The 12894-nt window shown below is 48.6% G+C and overlaps 1 protein-coding gene across 5 annotated transcripts in view; it reads left to right on the top strand.

Moving 5' to 3' along the window:
- The window catches only part of RBM22 (RNA binding motif protein 22), a 50756-nt gene that overhangs the window by 2771 nt on the left and 35091 nt on the right, over nt 1-12894 (top strand). For all 5 annotated transcript variants that reach the window (XM_085898921.1, XM_085898924.1, XM_085898919.1 and 2 more), the window contains exon 2: nt 7534-7587. In XM_085898921.1, coding sequence (XP_085755047.1) covers nt 7585-7587 — 3 coding nt within the window. In that variant the 5' untranslated portion in view covers nt 7534-7584. The remainder of the gene's footprint in view (nt 1-7533; nt 7588-12894) is intronic.

The raw sequence follows: 12894 nt of genomic DNA, 5'->3' as shown, positions 1-12894 counted from the left end.
TCTCCTCCTCCCTCACTCTCCTTCTCCCTCACTCTCCTTCTCCCTCTCTTTCTTCTCCCTCACTCTCCTTCTCCCTCTCTTTCTCCTACCTCTCTTTCTCCTCCCTCTCTTTCCTCCTCCCTCTCTTTCCTCCTCCCTCTCTTTCCTCCTCCCTCTCTTTCCTCCTCCCTCTCTTTCCTCCTCCTCCCTCTCTTTCCTCCTCCTCCCTCTCTTTCCTCCTCTCTCCCTTTCCTGCTCCCTCTCCTTCCTCCTCCCTCTCTTTCCTCCTCCCTCTCTGCCTCTCTCTCTCTTCCCGCTCTCCCTTTATCTCTTCCTCCTTCCCCTTCCTTCCTTTTCCTCCCTCCCTTCCTTCCTCCCTTCCCCTCCCTTCCTTCCTCCCTTCCCTCCCTTCCTCCCTTCCCCTCCCTTCCTCCCTCCCTCCCCTTCCTTCCTCCTTCTCCTCCCTCCCTTCCCTCCCTTCCCCTCCCTTCCCTCCCTTCCCTCCCTTCCCTCCCTTCCCTCCCTTTTCCTCCCTTCCCTCCCTTCCTCCCTCCCTCCCCTTCCTTCCTTCTCCTCCTCCTCCCTCCCTTCCCTCCCTTCCCTCCCTTCCCCTCCCTTCCCTCCCTTCCCCTCCCTTCCCTCCCTTCCCTCCCTTTTCCCTCCCTTCCCTCCCTCCTCCCTCCCTTCCCTCCCTCCCTCTTCCCCTTCCCTCCCTTCCTCCCTCCCTTCCCTCCCTTCCTCCCTCCCTTCCCCTCCCTTCCTCCCTCCCTTCCTCCCTCCCTTCCCTCCCTTCCTCCCTCCCTTCCTCCCTCCCTTCCTCCCTCCCTTCCTCCCTCCCTTCCCTTCCTCCCTTCCTTCTTCCTCCCTTCCCTCCTCCCTTCCCTCCCTTCCTCCCTTCCTCTCCTTCCTCCCTTCCTCCCCTCCCCTCCCCTCCCTCCTCCCCTCCCTTCCCCTCCCTTCCTCCCTCCCTCCCTCTCTCCTTCCCCTCCCTTCCCTCTCCCTCCCCTCCCTCCCTCTCCCTCTCCCCTTCTTCCCTCCCTCCTCTCTTCCCTTCCCCTCCCTCCCTCTCCCCCTTCCTCCCTCCCTCTCTCCCCTTTTCCCTCCCTCTCTCCCCTTCCCTCCCTCCCTCTCCCCTTCGCCTCCCTCCCTCTCCCTTCGCCTCCCTTCCCTCCCTCCCTTCCTTCCTTCTCCTCCTTCCTCTCTCCCCCTCCCTTCTCCCCCTCTCCCTCCCTCTCCCTCCCTCCCTTCTCTCTCTCTTCCCTCCCTCTCTCCCTTCCTCCCTCCCTCTCTCTTTCCCCTCCCTCCCTTCTCCCCTTCCCCTCCCTCCCTCTCCCCTTCCCCTCCCTCCCTCTCCCCCTTCCCCTCCCTCCCTCTCCCCCTTCCTCCCTCCCTCTCCCCCTTCCCTCCCTCCCTCTCTCTTCCCCTCCCTCCCTCTCCCCTTCCCCTCCCTCCCTCTCCCCCTTCCCCTCCCTCCCTCTCCTCTCTTCCCCCTTCCCCTCCCTCCCTCTCTCCCCTTCCCCTCCTCTCCTCCCTCTCTTTCCCTCCTCCCTCCCTCTCCCTCTCTCTCCCTCCCTCCCTCCCTCCCTCTCTTTCTTTCCCTCCCTCCTCCTCCTCTTCTCTTCCCTCCCTCTTTCTCTCCCTCTCTTTTCCCTCCCTCCTCCTCTCCCTCTTCTTCCCTCCCTCCCTCCCTCTCTTTTCCCTCCCTCCCCTCCTCTCTTTCCCTCCCTCCCTCCCTCTCTTTTCCCTCCCTCCCTCCCTCTCTTTTCCCTCCCTCCCTCCCTCTCTTTCCCTCCCTCCCTCCCTCTCTTTTCCCTCCCTCCCTCCTCCCTCCCTCTTTCTCCCTCCCTCCCTCCCCTCCCTCTCTTTCCCTCCCTCCTCCCCTCCCTCTCTTTCCCTCCCTCCCTCCTCCCTCTCTTTTCCCTCCCTCCCTCCCTCCCCTTCCTCTCTTTTCCCTCCCTCCCTCCCTCCCTCCCTCCCTCCCTCCCTCTCCCTCCCTCTTCCTCCTCCCTCTTTTTCCCTCCCTCCCTCCCTCCCTCTCTTCCTCCCTCTCTTCCCTCCCTCCCTCCCTCCCTCTCTTTTCCTCCCTCCCTCCCCTCCCTCTCTTTCCCTCCCTCCCTCCCCTCCCTCTCTTTCCCTCCCTCCCTCCTCCCTCTCTTTTTTCCCTCCCTCCCTCCTCCTCTCTTTTTCCTCCCTCCCCTCCCTCTCTCTCTCTTTTCCTCCCTCCCCTCCCTCTCCTCTCTTTCCCTCCCTCCTCCCTCCCTCCCTCCCCTCCCTCTCTTCCTTCTCTTTCCCTCCTCCTCCCTCCCCTCCCTCCCTCCCTCTCCCTCTCTCTTTCCCTCCCTCCCCTCCCTCCCTCCCTCTCCTCTCTTTCCCTCCCTCCTCTCTCTCCTCCCTCCACTCCACTCCCTCCCTCCTCTCCCTCTCCCTCCTCCCTCCCTCCTCCCCTCCCTCCCTCCTCCTCTCCCTCCTCCCTCCTCTCCTCCTCCCCCTCCTCCCTCCCCTCCTCCCTCCCTCCTCCTCCCCTCCCTCCCTCTATCTTTCCTCCACTCTCTCTCTCTCTTTCCTCCACTCTCTCTCTCTCTCTCTTTCCTCCACTCTCTCTCTCTCTTTCCTCCACTCTCTCTCTCTCTCTCTTTCCTCCACTCTCTCTCTCTCTCTTCCTCCACTCTCTCTCTCTCTTCCTCCACTCTCTCTCTCTCTTCCTCCTCTCTCTCTCTCTCTCTCTCTCTCTCTCTCTCTCTCTCTCTCTCTCTCTCTCTCTCTCTCTCTCTCTCTCTCTCTCTCTCTCTCTCTCTCTCTCTCTCTCTCTCTCTCTCTCCTTCTCTTTCCTCCACTCTCCCTCTCTTTCCTCCACTCTCCCTCTCTTTCCTCCACTCTCCCTCTCTTTCCTCCACTCTCCCTCTCTTTCCTCCACTCTCCCTCTCTCCTCCACTCTCTCTCTATCTTTCCTCCACTCTCCTCATCTTTCCTCCACTCTCCTTATCTTTCCTCCACTCTCCCTATCTTTCCTCCACTCTGCCTCTCTTTCCTCCACTCTCCCTCTCTTTCCTCCACTCTCCCTCTCTTTCCTCCACTCTCCCTCTCTTTCCTCCACTCTCCCTCTCTTTCCTCCACTCTCCCTCTCTTTCCTCCACTCTCCCTCTTTCCTCCACTCTCCCTCTCTTTCCTCCACTCCCCCTCCATCTTTCCTCCACTCTCCATCTCTTTCCTCCACTCTCCCTCTCTTTCCTCCACTCTCCCTATCGTTCCTCCTCTCTTTTCATGTCTCTCTCTCTCTCTGATAAATGATCATAATTGACGTCTCCAAAACCACTTTGACTCTCCCAATGGATACTGTACCATTAACTTGCATCAAGCAGCAATGGCAATTTGTTTTGTGAATTGAGGGTGAATTAACGTCAAGATAATGCCCATCATTTATCCCTGAAGGTTGTCATTTATGTATAAAACTGTCTGCAGCTTCTTGTTGGCAAAGCACAATTGCATTGAGGGTGTGCATGTGTGCTGCATAATTCTGCTTTTTATAGACTTTTTCCTATGTTTGTCCCAAAGAGGGTAGTATACCCTGGTGCTGTCATTCTAGCATGTACAGCTATCCAGCCTGTCATGGCTATTTTGAGCCATGTCATGTAAGCAGCAACAAATAGAACTCTTGCTGCTCTGTTGAAACACAAGAGAGCCAGATGATATGTGGGTTCATTTATAAAAATCTATTTGTGCTTTGCAAATGTTTGCTGATTTATTTCGAAGTAACTTTCTATCCAGTATTCGTTGTTATTATGAGTTCTTCCAACTTTGTCATCCATCATCGACCATTTCATTGGCACCTATAGATACACCAACACCATTTACCGACACAATTGCTTTACTCGGCACCGAGCTTTCTTTGTACTACAGCTCAATTGTGCCCTTTGTAGTTGTTCATGTACCACTTGAAATGTGAATAGCAGTATATGTATATGTATATGTATATCAAGACCCAATCCTGTGTCTTTACTGTAATTGGAGGGAATAAACAATTAGCTCTGACTGATGATCAATCATCCCAATTGGCTCGGATTTCAATAAATTAACTCCCATGCTCTTCCAGCCAAAGAAAGATGTTGACACGGTACGTGCCTGGGAGCCTCAGTGGTGCTCACTTGTATTTATGCTGTCACTGATGACTCGCCAATAAGTGATGAAACCGGTCTGGCGGCTGAGGGGTGGGGGGGGGGGTGGTGTCGCATTGGGATTGTCATGTACAGTGCCGAAAGAAAGTCTACATCCCCTTTCAAAATTTTCTCCTTTTGTTGCCTTATAGCCTGGAATTAAATTGCATTAAATCAGACTTTTTCCATCTTTATTTAAACATCATAACCCACAACTTCTAAGTGAAAAACAAATTCGACAAATTTCAGAAAATTAATGAAAAATACAAAACTGGAATATGTTGGTTGGATAAGTGTTCACCCCCTTATAATAGCAATTGTAAATTAGCTCAGGTGTAACCAATCACCTTCAAAATCACACACCAAGTTAATTGGCCTCTGCCTGTGTTAAATTGCAGTCATTCTGATTATTTCAGAATAAAATCAGCTGTTCCTGTAGGTTTCCTCTGCTGGGTGGTGCATTTCACAGCAAAGACTCAACCATGAGCACCAAGGAGCTTTCAAAAGACCTCTGCGATAAAGTTGTGGAAAGGCACAGATCAGGGGATGGGTATAAAAATATTTAAAAGGCCTTGAATATCCCTTGGACCACAGTGAAGATGATCATTCAGAAGTGGAAGGTGTATGGTACCACAAAGAGCCTACCTAGATCAGGCCGTCCCTCCAAACTGGATGGCCAAGCAAGGAGGAGACTGATCAGAGAGGCCAACAAGAGGCCAATGGCAACTTTGAAAGAGCTACATGCCTTTATGGCAAAGACTGGTAACTGTGTGCATGTGACAACAATATCCCAAGCACTCCACAAGTCAGGCCTGTATGGTAGGGTGGCATTAAGAAAGCCATTACTCAAAAAAGCCCACCTTGAGGACCGCTTGAGGTATGTAAAAAAACCACTCCGGATATTCTGTAGCAATGTGGTAAAAAGTTTTGTGGTCTGACGAAACCAAGATGGAACTTTTTGGCCTAAATGTAAAACGTTATGTTTGGCACAGATCCAACACCACATCATCCAAATAACACCATCCCTACTGTGAAGCATGGTGGTGGCAGGATCATGTTATGGGGATGTTTGTCATCAGCAGGGACTGGGGAACTTGTCAAGATAGAAGGGAAAATTGATGGAGAAAATACAGAAAAGTCTGAGAGGAAAACCTGCTGCCCTCTGCAAGAAAGCTGAAACTGGGACGGAAGTTCACCTTTCAGCATGACAACGACCCGAAGCACACAGCCAATGCTTCCCTGGAGTGGCTAAGGAGCAAAAAGATAAATGTCCTTGAGTGGCCCAGTCAGAGTTCTGACCTAAATCCAATGGAAAATCTGTGGCATCACTTAAGGATGCTCATCAATGCTCCCCACAAAGAATGGGCAAATATAACCCGATCAAGGTGTGCAAAGTTGATCGAGACCTATCCCAACAGACTCACAGCTGTAATTGCTGTCAAAGGTGCTTCCACCAAGTATCAACTCAGGGGGGTGGACACTTGTCCAACCAAGATATTCTTGTTTTGTATTTTTAATTAATTTTCTGAAACTTGTAGAATTTGTTTTTCACTTGTAAGTTGTGGGTTACGATGTGTAAATGAAGGTGGAAAAAGTCTTTATTTAATATAATTCAATTCCAGGCTATAAGGCAACAAAAGGTGAAAAATTTGAAAAGGGGGGGGGGGGGTAGACTTTAGAAAGGCACTGTATGTTCTATTTGTGAATGTCTCCAGCTGGAGAGGAACGCAGGTTGGCTCTGAAATAGACAAGGGCTTACCTTGTGTATCTTTTCTTGGTTGCTTTATGCATCTTTCTTTGGCTGGAAGATTATGTGAGTTAATTTATTGAAATCCTGGCCACCTGGGCTAATTGATTTGGTCAGAGTTGATTGATTATTCCCTCCAATTACAATTATGGGTGAGAGACGTTATTGGTTTTGTTATTGTGTGTGTGTGTGTGTGTGTGTGTGTGTGTGTGTGTGTGTGTGTGTGTGTGTGTGTGTGTGTGTGTGTGTGTGTGTGTGTGTGTGTGTGTGTGTGTGTGTGTGTTTATTTTGTTGCACTGCACACCTAACCTTTATTTTACTTTTTCTTTCTACACTTTCTAAGGCTCATGTTGTGAGCTGTCTCACACATCATGCAGACAGACAGCAAAAAATACCGGACTTGACATTAGATATATACAGCCGTTGACCTGGAGGAAGTTACTTCCTGGAATATACTGGGTATCGATGGTGCCCTATAGTGGCAGCACTTTTCTCTCCATAAACAGCGGGGCACTTTTAGGGAGAAATTTCCCTTCCCAAGTGATGCCAACCCATGGGGTTTCTCCTTCCACTATCCTCTAAATGCTGAGCATCACTGTGAGGAAGCAGTGCGTACCATTTGTATAATCTTTGGTATGACTCAGCCGTGGTCAGCAGTGAACTGCTTACCTCCCAGACTCACAGCGGAACTCTAACCACAACAACCCTCAGTCTGCTTCGAAAGAAAACCAACTGAGCCTGTTTTGTTAAATCTTCTGTGGAAGTTCCATTTATAGCTAGCTGGTCTTGGCTGGCTAATTGTGGTTGCTTCAAAGGTAATTAATGTCCTCTTTGGTGGAAAAGAGAGATTTTAACCTCAGTGGCTCCCAATTCTTCGTGCAGCCGACTGAGCAGGCATGCAGTAGACTAACAGTGGAAAGCAGCAATTCCGTAAAGTGCTCATTTGTAGCTTGAAAGAGGATTGTATATTTAAATTTAATCTAATTTTGCTGATCCAGTATGTTGGTGATGTAATCCACACGTTTCACCCAACGGTGCAATGTGTCGTTGATGTGAAGCATATATGATGCAATCTTGTCTAGAAATGGGAAATTCAGAGCTTGTGAAAGCTTCATTGTGTGTTTGAGGTAAAGCAACCAAAACGGTGGAAAAACGCACAACAAAACAGAAATCCTTTCAATGAGGGCAACAAATCATGATTTATTTATTTATTTTCCAGTTTCATGTTCAAGTCTCAGTGCCAATACATTTTCATAACGATCGAAGGGTTGTAAGAATCCTTACCTGTGATTTACGTCGATACCGGTTGGTAGTCTGACCATTGCCAGGATGCTTTTCCTTCCGAGTCCCCTGAATGACTGGGGTAACAGCACACACGATTGTCTGTCTGGTGTGCGTAGGAATTGTGAAATATTGGACGTCAGCGGTAAATTTAATTGCTTCTTTTTCCCGAAGATGATGGCATGCCAATGCATTGCTCGGTAAATTTTTTGCTGAGCTTTGAAGCGATGATTTTGACTCATTCCATTTTGATCTCCAATTTGATCCCTCTCACTAATCTTGTTGATGATGGTTTTGAAAATGTCATCATTGCCGTTGTGTCCCTTTGTTTTCTTTCTGAGCACTGTGTTCACCGCTTCCTTTGCTGTTTTGCAGGAATTCCCGATACTTTGCCAGACGTGCCTTGGTGAAAATCCTTACATTCGCATGGTAACTTTTATTTTTGCTTTCTGCACTTCTTTTTGATGCAGCAAACCAGCAGTGTGGGGATATTCATGGCATTGATTGTTTTTAGTTTGATTGTGTATTGTGGGGGGAGTGGGTGATGGGTCACGTGGCTTCACTCACATGATGTCAGAGTGGACTATTGCCACCATGCAATGTGTGCTTGTGGTCATCTGGTCGTGAGAATGTCAAACCTTCTACATTGTCAAATTATGAGTAATGTTCCCAGATAATGTTGTGGCACATCTTATGGACTGTTGGTATTAAACAACTCTACTATACGACCCCAAACTGTTTGCAGTACCATTGCATTGCATGATTTTAGTTGGACACAAAAAGCAACGTCATGGAGGAAAAAAAAAATTTGGACGTGGTGTGGAATTAGCAAATTTTATCTGCTCGTTGCATCACCGCTGAGGTACTGTGACACCTCTAAAGAAGTAGCCCCATAGATTACAGAAGGAAGTTCGAATTCGGCCAAGGTACAAGAACGCAACCGTCGACATACGTTCACCAACAAATGCTCGTGGATGAAACAGTCGACTTAATGCCCCCTCTTAAGGACAGCACGCTCTCCGATGGTGCAAAAGGATGGCACAGAGGTAATGGACAGGCCTTTGAGCTGTCTATTCTGGGTTTTATTCTCAATCCGACTGTAAACTGTTGGACTGGTATGTCATTGGCAGGTTTCAGATGGGATGTTAAGCTGGGGACCCAAATGCTTGCGTTGCCGGTGAACATTAAAGATACCGTGGTGTGTTTCTACGAAGAGTAGGCGAATTATCGCCAGCACCCTGGCTAATTTCCAAATTCCTGCCCTGGATATCTCTGCAAAGTCCAGCTGCTGACTTTGCCCTCTGCCACTCCGTCACCTTTCCCGTGGACAATAACACCCATACCGGGGATAAGTAACAATAACAGCAACACTCGATGATGCAATGCCCTCCCTGCCTGTGAAGCATCATGATGACACTTTGCAGTTGGATCCTATTTTTACAGGAATCAAAACCAGATTAGACTTTTTCAGAGGTGAGCACAGTGGCCATTCATTAACCAGAACTTAACAAGTCAATGGTATCATCTGACAATTGTCTTGTTTAATTTTTCTTGCACTGTATTAAAAGTTTAAAGTTCTGATGATCTATCTTGTCTGCAACGTAAAGTTGCTCAAACGATTTCCAAGGGTAGTGAATCAAATTTATGTGAAACACAAACAAACAAACAAAAAAGAAGTCCAGATTCAGGTACTTGGTGAGTTGGAAAATAATGTGGATTTTTTTTCATTCAACAAATTTTACCATGCTTGAGCATTCTGTTTCCATTGAAACTATTAACCAAGTTCTGTGTTGGTGAGTTGGGGATTTCCCTTGGCTCTTAACCGAGTCATGAATATAATTACTTGCCTTGGGCGAATAAGCTTTGCAGGCCAATTATCTGTTTTTCTCACCATTGGTACTGCGAAGGCAAATGTCTGACCTTGAAGCTTTCTCCATGAATTAATACATTGAAGTGCCAGTCGCAAGTAGGAGCCACCTATGGTGCAGTGGTGCTTGAAATTGAAGTTGTGGAGGAGTGGCAAGGGGGCGTTGGCACAGCGGTCTGCCTTTATGTTGTTACGGATCTGATGTAGGGGATAAAATGGGGGATAGATTAGAATAGTTGTTTCATCATATATGTTAGATTATAACAGGTGTGATGTAATTAATGTAACTAATAAAGCATGTCGAACACGTGTTTTGAAAGAACTAGACCCTCCTGCCCCTCCTCCCTCCCCCCGGCCCAAGTATTTGTATCTACATCCTTCCTTTCTCGTCCCCCCCTCCCTCACATCCTTAAACTTTCTCCATTGTACATCTGTCTTTGTGTGTAATTGTCCACACTGAACAGCCAATCAATGTGGCCCACCATGGTGATGCTGAAGTCAGCTAAGTGTCATCAGATGAGCTGTAAACAAGGCCATCCTTCATCATCTGTGGAATTCTCCAAACTTGGCACAGCCTGCGCTCATTAATTAAGTTCTGCCAAGTCTAAGGCCACCAGACAGCCAATGTGGGTGCTCTATGGATGGTTTGATGTAGTGGTAGTGAAAGGGCAGACACAGCATGTGAGCACATGCTGGCTGGAAGTTGGTTATTGGGTGCTTGGCATCATTGCTGCTGTTCGCTGTTTGTTGTGCTTCGTTCTGCGATGCTGCTCGTATCATTGGAGAGCTGGTGTGCTGCGGACGTAGCTGGAGAAGCATGCAAGGCATGATGCGGAAAAGCCTGCACTAGACCGCCGCCCGCTCAAACAGGAGCCAGACCACGTGTGAGCCAGGGCTTGCGCCACACAGGTTTATTTTTGGCTGGTCATCTCTCCTCTCAGTCTCGTCCTCCCTAAGTATATGAATTCAGGTTAGTTGTTAATGTTATTGTGTTTTTTTGAGTGCATGGGGTTCATTTATTCATCTGAAGGACTGTAGGTGCCAACAAAATGGCACCACCACACTAATACACGACCCTAATACACCACCCTTAAAAACTGTAATAAGATGACGTTGAGTTGCAGTTTAGGAGGTGGAGGCTTTATTGATCACCATAGAACGCAGCGTCAATCGGCATCGTACATAACCATATTATATAGGCGGCCTCTTCTTCATGAGGATGCTGTACCCTCTCACATGGCACACCCTCTCATGCTATATATCGATATACAGCATGGTCCTTGGAAGTACTGTATTATGAAGGCGATTTGTGTTCTTCAGTGTTCAAGTATATAATTCAGTTTCAATAAAGGTTTAAAGAGGGTTAGAGGTGTATAAATAAATTAATTCTGGGTTTTCTCGCTGTTTTACCCAGTGTCTTATTACATCACCGTACATAACACGTTTCATTAGTTCATCGTGCCTGTTGTTTTTGTCCTTTATAACGTCCTTAAAAACAGTACGTTTCCTGTTTGGAATGATTTTCACTTTTGTTTGACTGCCAGGCAGGAAGACAGAGTAATGAACTGGAAGGGTACTCTGCAGAGCGCATACCCCCACCCCATAATGCCTGATCCACGAGAACATATCTGGCCAAATACATTTGTGAAATATCGTGCTCTATATCGTTGTTGAGCCCGATCTCTCAATGGTGAAGAATCACTTTAAAAATTGTCGTTACACACCCAACATGTCCACAAAGTTTAATCCTGTTGTGGGCCAGGGGTTGGTGGCGAGAACGACCGCGAGGTGGGGAAGTTTACGCCGTCTCCCACTAGACTCCCCGGAATTTACAGGCCGTCGCTCCGGATTACTCTGAAGCCGGCGGGTCGATTTAATCGATCGTGAAACGCCAATATCTCGACCGCGTGGTGTAGGGTTAATTGTTGAGGTCCCAATTTACCGAAATAACCACGCAGTCTTGGCTATCGGGGATTCACGCCCTCGGCACGTCTTTCTCGAACCGGGTCACTCGAGCGACTGTGGTTCCATCTAGCGCCAAACAACTCCGGCTCGGTTGCAGCCGAGCGGAAACTGCCAAAGCAGTGTTGGCTAGGATTAACGGATTATCGTGGATGAAACCCCGTCTGAACTCAAACCCGGACCATGCTGGACCAAAGAAAGAAAGGACGGAAACGAGCTGGGAACATTTCTTATCATTTATTTGCAGTAAAATAAAGACACAGGGCAAGACTTATCGCGAATATGCAATGCAGTATTTACAATGACGAGTACGTGCCCGTTTAAAAAAAATAAAAATAAATTCAAACCGCGACCAAGAAACAACAACTACACAGGCCGTTCCATCGCTCTCGCGTGCCAGTACGTGCGTGGCCCGGAAGTTCGCATATCGCAGTCACAATTATTCGCAATTTAGTTTTAATGGCCAATTATTCAATTAGCGCCAACGTATTTTGCCTTTTCGCAATGTCATCGCAAGGAAATACAAAGAGAAGAGAAGAGAAGAGAAAAAAAATTACTTCCTGCTTCGGAGCATACCAGCTCACTCTGATGCTACCGAAATTTATGCACCGTCTAATATGAAAACGATCATAACTTGGGGCCTTGTTTTTATCTCGAAATGCGCATTAGAAATCGAGAAATTATTAGAATACCTGAAGTCATCACTCTCCGGAAGTGCGTACGTTGCAACCCGTAATGGAGAACGCGGCTGAGGTTCCCTTCCCCCATCGGCCGCGCCCACGCAGCAACGTGTCTTGTCATTGCTTGGTAAATAAATGGCCAGAACTTGGGAAGCACTTGTCTGATTAATATCAAACCTTGAAAAGGTACATCCTCAGGTCCCCAGCAATATATCTGGCAAGTTTCAATTAGATCGGACCAGTGGTTGTCAAGAAACAGCGGTCACACACAGACACACACACAGACACACACACAGACACACACACAGACACACACACAGACACACACACACACACAGACACACACACACAGACACACACACACAGACACACACACAGACACACACACAGACACACATACAGACACACATACAGACACACACACACAGACACACACACAGACACACACACACACAGACACACACACACAGACACACACACACAGACACAGACACACACACAGACAGACACACACACACACAGACAGACACACACACAGACAGACACACACACAGACAGACACACACACAGACAGACACACACAGACAGACACACACGCAGACACACACACGCAGACACACACACGCAGACACACACACGCAGACACACACACGCAGACACACACACGCAGACACACACACGCAGACACACACACGCAGACACACACACGCAGACACACACACGCAGACACACACACACGCAGGCACACACACACGCAGACACACACACACGCAGACACACACACCCGCAGGCACACACACACGCAGACACACACACACGCAGACACGCACACACGCAGACACACACACACGCAGACACACACACACGCAGACACACACACACGCAGACACACACGCAGACACACACACACGCAGACACACACGCAGACACACACACACGCAGACACACACGCAGACACACACACACGCAGACACACACGCAGACACACACACGCAGACACACACACGCAGACACACACACGCAGACACACACACGCAGACACACACACGCAGACACACACACGCAGACACACACACGCAGACACACACACGCAGACACACACACGCAGACACACACACGCAGACACACACACGCAGACACACACACGCAGACACACACACACGCAGACACACGCACACGCAGACACACGCACACGCAGACACACGCACACGCAGACACACGCACACG

This window comes from Eptatretus burgeri, chromosome 10, assembly GCF_056783735.1.
Source record: "Eptatretus burgeri isolate ZD-2024b chromosome 10, Ebu_testis_v1, whole genome shotgun sequence".
Classification (NCBI taxonomy): domain Eukaryota; kingdom Metazoa; phylum Chordata; class Myxini; order Myxiniformes; family Myxinidae; genus Eptatretus; species Eptatretus burgeri.
This window is presented reverse-complemented; position numbering and strand designations above follow the sequence as displayed.